Source organism: Arachis hypogaea, chromosome 17, assembly GCF_003086295.3.
Source record: "Arachis hypogaea cultivar Tifrunner chromosome 17, arahy.Tifrunner.gnm2.J5K5, whole genome shotgun sequence".
In the NCBI taxonomy this organism is placed as follows: domain Eukaryota; kingdom Viridiplantae; phylum Streptophyta; class Magnoliopsida; order Fabales; family Fabaceae; genus Arachis; species Arachis hypogaea.
Window position 1 is genome coordinate 111,016,317 of NC_092052.1, and position 7,888 is coordinate 111,024,204.

A 7,888-nucleotide genomic window follows, 5' to 3' on the forward strand; every position below is an offset into this window, starting at 1 on the left:
TTTATGTCTTGTATTTTTTAGGTTTTTGTACATTTATTTTTATGTCGTATATTTTCTTCTTATATTTTGTAAGACTCATGTTTGGCTACTTTTCTGCTAAATATTTTTAGCACAAAGAAAAATGCATACATAAAAGAATTCACATTCATAAATACATAAAAAAGTTACATAAAAAGGTGAAACATACACTATTGACCTTATTGACCTGCACCAGAACTCGGACCAGCGCGCTGAGGACATCGACTACGGCTATGACCATCTCTTCCACAGAGAGTACACCGGCGAGGAAAGCGCATATCCCGCGAATCCATCTCATTCAAGTTGCAGGTTGACTTTGGTCGTCCTTTAGCCGCACACCACAATGTCCAATTGGCGATGTCCTTTGGACCATCATATCTAGGCCACGTATCTGGGTCACTCATCGATACAAACTCGCCTTTATAGATCTTCCAAATTTATGACATCTTGTACACATCATGTACATATACTTGTTAGTCAAGACGCTGGTTGGCACAACATGCAAGAACAATGTGTATCGATTAGTGTGTATCGAACAGTCAAGACGCTGGAAGTCACTCGATCTGGAAATGACCAGAATCGCAAAGTTGTTGTGCAAGATTAACAGTGTGTATCAAATTGTCACGCATTTTACAAACCTCAAACACCTCATTGCGTCTGTCAAACTGGTTGATAACTATGTTTCCTACACGTCAAAACTTTCTTCAACTCATCGAGTGGCAAACTCCGAATATGTAAATCCATTGCGAATGCACTCATGAGCCTCAGCACTCTTGCGAGTAAACAATTCGTTTAGCTAGCAGAAAGTAGATCTAACTATGACCATCAAAAGAAGGTTGCACGCACCTTTAAGGACCAAATTTATGCACTCTATCAGATTCATGATCATGTGACCCCAATGATGACCCTCATCAAATGATAATACCCATTTCTCAACACCAATCTCATCGCACTATTGAGTATATGCCTCACCTCGCTGCTTAAGCCTTTGGTAATTTCTGTTGTACTATTGCTTCGTCCTAGAATAACCTGCAAAACAAGCCATATTATCATAAGCAGGCTCCACAAATTATTAAGAATAGAACCTGAAACAATAACTTCAAATACCTATGTTCACCATGAGCTTATGCAAGTATGGAGCCTTGAATCTCCTTAAGAATTTGGAACCAATGTGCCTAATACAGAACATGTGTCATGCTCTTGGCGGTGCTCATGCACTATTTTTACGAGCTACTACTGCCTCGATGGAATTATGGCAGTAAAAAATAATACCCACGCCATCTCAAGTAACAATATATTTTCGCAAATTATTAAGAAAAGAGTCCCACGCATTTGCCATCTCACCCTCCACTATGGCAAAAGCAAACGGCACAATGCTTTAGTTCCCATCTTGTGCAACTACAACAAAAAATTCACCTTTATATTTTCCGTAAAGGTGTGTACTATCAACCTGCACCAATACTTGTAGTGTCTAAATATTGTAATACACAAATAGAAAGTCTAGAATACTCGTTGGAGAACTCTCACACCATTTACCTCCTCCCTCTCAGATTAACAAGCTGAGTTTTTATTTGAATGCATGACCTTGGCATCTTGGTACATATTGCTTTGCACCAAATTGGCAGAGTCTGGTAAGAAACTTTTCAATCATCGAAAATTTTTGCGACGGACTTTTGCTTTGCTAACCAAGTCTTGCGATAACTTATAATGTAGTTGAACCTTGATTGAACATCTATAATAATAGATTTTACTTTTAGTGACGGGTCTGCTTCAACCAACGACCTGATAGATTCTGCAATCATGTCTGAGTCCAATTAGCATGATCTTGTAAAATCGTCCCCATGGTACACATGTGCTTCCCTTGGTATCTTCTGAGCTCCCAATAATCTTTCTTTCAAATTAAGCTAGCTCGGATAAGTCAATCACATCCTCTGTCATACCCTTTGCATTTTGCATAGAATGTATGTGGCTCTGACTCATACAAAGTGTAATCGACTCCTCTAGAGATAGTGTAGCTTTTGATTGTAGAGATCATTGATTCTCTAGAACCAAATTCTATTCCGATACTAAACCCTCAGTCTTCTGCCATAACATTGCCTTCACCTGTCAAATACGAACTATAATTAGTCAGTCAAGATTAAATAAAAAAAATGGTAATAGTAACTTTAATGAATAATAAACATAACATACCCATGTTTGCATACTCAGAAAATTTCAGAGTATGCATGACTGCGAGATCTAGAATTCGCATAAAAGATGAAACAACGAAGGGATGCTGGTTGACAATTGTATCTATTTCATTTTTTACCGCCAGATTGTCTATCTCGTTCACGTCGTCATTTTTGTCATCAACTTTGTGGTTGGCTTTGAATTCCTATTTACTGTCGTGGTTATCTTCTTCCCAAGCTATGTCCTGATTTTATCCATATTCAACTCCTCGTCAACTGTGTCTAGGCTCATATGCTATTCAAATTCAACGTACAACTCTATTTTAAACACGTGAAATCAAGTTTGTTGATAAATATACAACATATGCTGCATATATGCGTCATCAATGATAGGCATTATTTGAAACTATATTAACCCACCAAATAATTGTACAGGATTTCTGTATAAAATGTTGCTCACCCTTTTTAAAATGTGACTTTATATGTTCTCACAAAAATCATTTTGTAACTTCACAAAACTCATGGTACATAGATTAGTAAAAGAAAATGGATATTCACACACAAAAGTCACTCTCTCGTATGTGTTTGATATGATCTCACTATTATAATATACTTGTAAATTTGCAATACCTTTCATAGTCTCAATCTCTACTCACCCAATTTTTTTGACATTACTAATTATCACAAAAAAATCACAAGCAAAAAAGAGTTGAATGACAATAATATTTATAAACAAACTCTTATATTAAAATACTTTAATAATACAAAATGTAACCTACTATTTATATTAAAAAAAAAAAAAAGCAAATCGTAACTTACATTTTGCAGATTTTAAAATAGAAAAAAAATTTGAAATAAATCTTAGAATTAAGAAAAAGAAAAAAAAAATCATATCACAACCTGCATTTTGTTCTAACGCCAGTGTAATTACTTCATACACATCTATTCCAACATGTAACTCCAAATTTCTTTCCATGTTGAAAGAAATCAACCATACTTTTCACTATCCAATATCCATAGTGTTTTTTTTTTTATTTATTTAAGAAATTGATTGAAGAATATAAGTCATAAATTGAGCAGAGTACTTCACGTGTTGGTCGCGTTTCCCGCTGGCGCGAGAGGAAATAACCCCTCCGATTTTGAAGTTTGAACAAGTAAAGGAGCTCGCAGCTCTTTTATTTTTCGTTCTAATGATCCAACATCCAAACAAAAATCCAATAAGCATAGCTATTCATTCATTCTCCTTCGCCATGAAAATTCTAACTACCGGTTAATGCGATGGATGAAACCTCTTCTATCTTGTTGCCTACTCAGAGATACGCAGCTGCTGCTCTGTTTGCTCTCGCACTTCACCACTCTCAGATCCATCAATCTCAAACTCCCGATACTCCTCACGCCGATGCCGACGGTGATGCTACTAGCCCCGCCTCCGCCAAGGCTTCTGTTTCCGACGATTCTGACCTTTGGATCCACGATAAGCGTGGTTTGCTCTTCCCAGTGTTTAGGTAATCAATTCAATTCCACTCATCTCATCAAAGTTAACGCATTAAGAATCTTTGAAATTTCAATGATAGGTTGATAAAATTAACAGGTTTCTCGGAGTGGATGACCAAGCGTGGTGTGGCCTAAAGGAAACTGCTGGTTCTTCTCCTCAAGTCAGGGATCACGTTGGAGCTGTAAGTCGCTCATTCATTCTTTTCTCTTCTACAGTTTCACTATCCGTTGTTATCTCTTTGTTTGTAGAACGAATTCGATTTGTCGCTATGTAGAAAGAAAATGCCAAAATGGATATACAGGTAAACATTCATGAAGAGAAAGAAACCACAAATCATGTTATAGTGATAGGTAGGGCGAAGGCCTGTATTGATTTTGTTTGATTTTTCTCAATCGGCATTTTCATTCCTTGTTCATATAATAATAATAATAATATTACTGAAAATGAAATGTTAAAAAGGATAGTTATATGACTTTGTTTCAGTTCTTGAAACTACTGTCCGAGGAAGGTGATGCAGCTTCTTCAGAAAGACTGGCTAAAGAAGCTGCATTGGCCAAGGTTCTTGATATCACAGTTGAAAGCAAGGAAACTGATGCTGATTCTTCAGGCGCAGAACGTGGAAGCCATGAGTTGAAAAATGGAAACCAAGGAGATTCAAGCAATGCTCCGACAGAATCATCTGCTGTGGTTGCTCAGCCACGTCATGAAACCATCGAGAGCTCAGTTCTGGTGCCTCAGAAGAAAGAAGCTTCCCTTGCACTTGAAAATGATGTTTTTGAAGAACCTTTGGAGGAGGCAACCCTTATCAGTTACCAGAGGAAAGTGACAGTTCTTTATGCACTTCTTTCAGCTTGTGTAGCAGATATTGCTAAGGATGACAAGAACTGCTGTCGTGCAAGGCAGGGGTATGATGCTCGTCACCGTGTTGCTTTGCGGTTGCTTGCTTTATGGCTCGGTGTCAAGTGGAATGAAATGGTCTGTGTGCTTTGATACCTGTATGTCTATGGTTTGGTGGTTTTAACAAAGCGGTTGTTGGAGAGAACTCTATTGTCTAATCACAAACTTAATCATAATGTTTTGTAGGAAGCAATGGAGTCAATGGTTGTTTATTCAGTAATGAATTCAGCGATTAAAGGAGGAGATAAGGAGGAAGAAACTGTAGAAGCAGAAACCAACTGGGATAAATGGAAGCGTGGAGGTATTATTGGAGCAGCTGCTTTAACAGGAGGAACCTTAATGGCTATAACCGGTGGTATGTCTGCATCTGTATCTCATAAGTATCTTTATCTAACCCAAGAATGAGATAGTATCGGCTTCTTAAGTGTTGATGTGAATAATGTGACAGGCTTGGCTGCCCCAGCAATTGCCCATGGATTAACTGCTTTGGCTCCTACACTGGGCACTATTGTTCCTGCCATTGGAACTGGTGGTTTTGCTGCAGCAGCAACTGCTACAGGATCTGCTGCTGGATCAGTAGCAGTTGCTGCATCATTTGGAGGTGAGGAAGAAATACGGTCAAAATGCTCAAGCTTATATCCAATCTTTACTTAACTTCATAAAACATCTGCCTCTTATTGTGCTGTAGAGGCTTTGGCAGGTTTTTCACTGCAAGATAAATGCTAATTGATATGCTTTTAAGATTATTTTGTATCTCAGCTGCTGGAGCTGGCCTTACTGGTAGTAAGATGGCAACAAGAATTGGAAGTCTTGAGGAATTTGAGTTGAAAGAAATTGGAGACATTCATCAGGGTGTAAGTTCCAAAAGTCTTTATAATTTACATCACTCTTAACCAAGCAGGATATTCAACTTTATATCACTACAGGACTATGATTGTTAAAATTTTCAATTTCAGCGTCTAGCAGTAGGAATCTTCATTTCAGGGCTTGCGTTTCAGGAAAAAGATTTTGTAGAACCTTGGGAAGGCTACTGCAATAACATGGAGAGGTGAGGAAAAATTATTCCACAAGAACTAGATGTTTATAGACATGCAAAAGCATACGATGACCTTCTATATCCAATACCTTTAATCTAATTAACTATTAATTTTACTAAATGTTATTTCAGAGGAATTTAAAATCCCGTGTGCTTTAAGTTAATAGTTTCATTTTCAATATTTCAGTTGCTGTATTTAATATCCTGTCTGTGTAGGTATGTGCTTCAATATGAGTCGCAAATTTTGATTGCACTAAGCACTGCCATCCAGGACTGGATCAGATCAAGTAGCTCTGTTGAACCCTGTCTTTTATTTTATTTTTTACTTAAGAGTCAAATATATTTGATATATTCTAATTGAAAGTATTTACTGGTCAATATTGTAGAAATTATGCTTGAGTTGATGAAAGATGGTGCCATGCTGACAGTATTAAGTACCCTTGTGTCAGCATTAGCGTGGCCTGCAACTTTAGTTACTGCATTTGATTTTATAGACAGCAGATGGGCAATTGCAGTGGATAGGTTGGTTATGTTTCTTGGTTGTAACACTTCTGTCAATAGATAAAATATATTCATGCGTATAGAAATGCCGCGATGGCTGTTCAAAAACAGCACACACAGTTAGCCTAGAAAATTTTTACAAGGACAGAGGCTCAGTTGCTTTGAATTTTCAGTTATAGGCTTCTAGCGGTACTCATGATCTTAACGATTCAATATTATGGTTTCATCATATCTGTATCTACTGATCTATTCTGGTCCATTCATCTTCTTTGATAAATTTGTCTTCGCCTGAGGAAATTGTTTCTTTTATTTAGGTTAAAAAAATCTCCTTAATATCTTGGTGTAATTACTTTCCGCTAGTGATCTGATCTTGTGAATTGTGAATTAACTTCTTTTGATTCTTTAAAATTTTTACATCATATTTAACCTGGTAATCTTCTTTGTTGGAACAGATCAGACAAGGCGGGTAAGGTGCTTGCTGATGTCTTGCTGAAAGGCTTGCAGGGAAACAGGTAACACCAGCTAATGTTACAGCAAAAAAATTGATTATGCTATTGCCTCATTGTATAATCCGATATATTTTGTAGCTTTCTATTTATGGTCCAGGCCTGTGACACTAGTAGGTTTTTCATTGGGAGCCCGCGTCATTTTCAAGTGTCTCCAATGTTTGGCTGAGGCCGAAGGAGACAATGGTAGTCTGGAATATCATCATCTCTTGGTTTTCTTATGTATTGGAAAATTAGATTATTTTTTGGTTTATGAAACCTTCATACTGTGCTAACTTATACAGCCGGACTAGTGGAAAGGGTTGTTATCCTTGGAGCACCCATCTCAATTAAAGATGAAAATTGGGAGGCAGCTAGAAAGGTACCCAGCTATAACATCCCTACAACCTATTTTTAAATCTCCATCTATTAACTTTTTATTAAGTATTCAGTGATCCAACCCACATGCAGATGGTAGCTGGAAGGTTTGTGAACGCTTACTCTAAGAATGACTGGACACTAGGTGTAACTTTTCGTGCCAGGTACAGGTTCTCTACATGATTTACGCCAAGTCATGCTAATTACCATTCATTATGCTGCATACTATATATTGCAAAATGTTAGTTCCTACTTGTCCTTTTATATAGATTTGACTAGACCTATATTTGAAATAAATTTTGTGTGCATAGTTTGCTTTCTCAAGGACTAGCTGGAATCCAACCTGTTGATGTTCCAGGGATGGAGAATGTAAGATTTTTCAATCCTATTCCTATATTTGGTTGAACTGTTTTACATTGTATTGGTTAAAGTTGCCATCTTCTTTTGTTACTTTGCAGATTGATGTGACACAATTGATAGAAGGCCACGCTAGCTACCTGCAGGAGACACGGAATATACTTAAGTACCTTGAATTGGACAATTATAACTCTATTTTCAGAAATGAACCTGAAAGCCCCCAGGGGCAGAAGAGTACAGCGAGCTAGCTTGCATTTTCTTTCCTTTTTCTCTTCCACTCTTCTGCTGCTTTGTTAACAGACTAATATCAATATAATTTTCTCTCTTGGATACTCCCTATATACGGATAAACACTAAAGAGTGGTGTGGCTAGCAATGTTTGTTGGTGGATCGGAGCAGGTTATGTTAGTACGATTAGAAGGAATAATAATGTTGTGTCATTAAGTGTGTGGAGATAGCTGACAAGATTGGAAGCTAAAAGATCCCGAACTTCCTATTGAAAGGGGGTTAGGAGGCAATTGAAAAATGGTCATAATGTATTATTCTTTTTGAA

The 7,888-nt window shown here is 37.3% G+C and overlaps 1 protein-coding gene across 4 annotated transcripts; it reads left to right on the plus strand.

Annotated features, from left to right (window-relative positions):
* Positions 1-3,120: 3,120 nt before the first annotated feature.
* LOC112767060 (uncharacterized) lies at positions 3,121-7,888 on the plus strand. 4 transcript variants are annotated; one of them, XM_072223280.1, is made up of 16 exons: positions 3,121-3,691; positions 3,778-3,862; positions 4,165-4,656; positions 4,765-4,933; positions 5,027-5,113; positions 5,162-5,179; positions 5,338-5,432; positions 5,535-5,626; positions 5,831-5,901; positions 6,001-6,136; positions 6,568-6,627; positions 6,722-6,807; positions 6,906-6,982; positions 7,072-7,142; positions 7,290-7,347; positions 7,437-7,888. In XM_072223280.1, exons 1-16 carry the CDS (start codon positions 3,465-3,467, stop codon positions 7,581-7,583), a joined length of 1,971 nt encoding a protein of 656 aa, XP_072079381.1. In that variant the 5' UTR covers positions 3,121-3,464; the 3' UTR covers positions 7,584-7,888. The 4 variants fall into 4 exon arrangements, 3 of the variants coding, with proteins under 3 accessions (XP_072079381.1, XP_025668730.1, XP_072079382.1); XM_025812945.3 differs by having other exon boundaries at positions 5,027-5,179; XR_003184696.3 differs by lacking the exons at positions 7,290-7,347; positions 7,437-7,888 and having other exon boundaries at positions 5,027-5,179; positions 6,703-6,807; positions 7,072-7,134.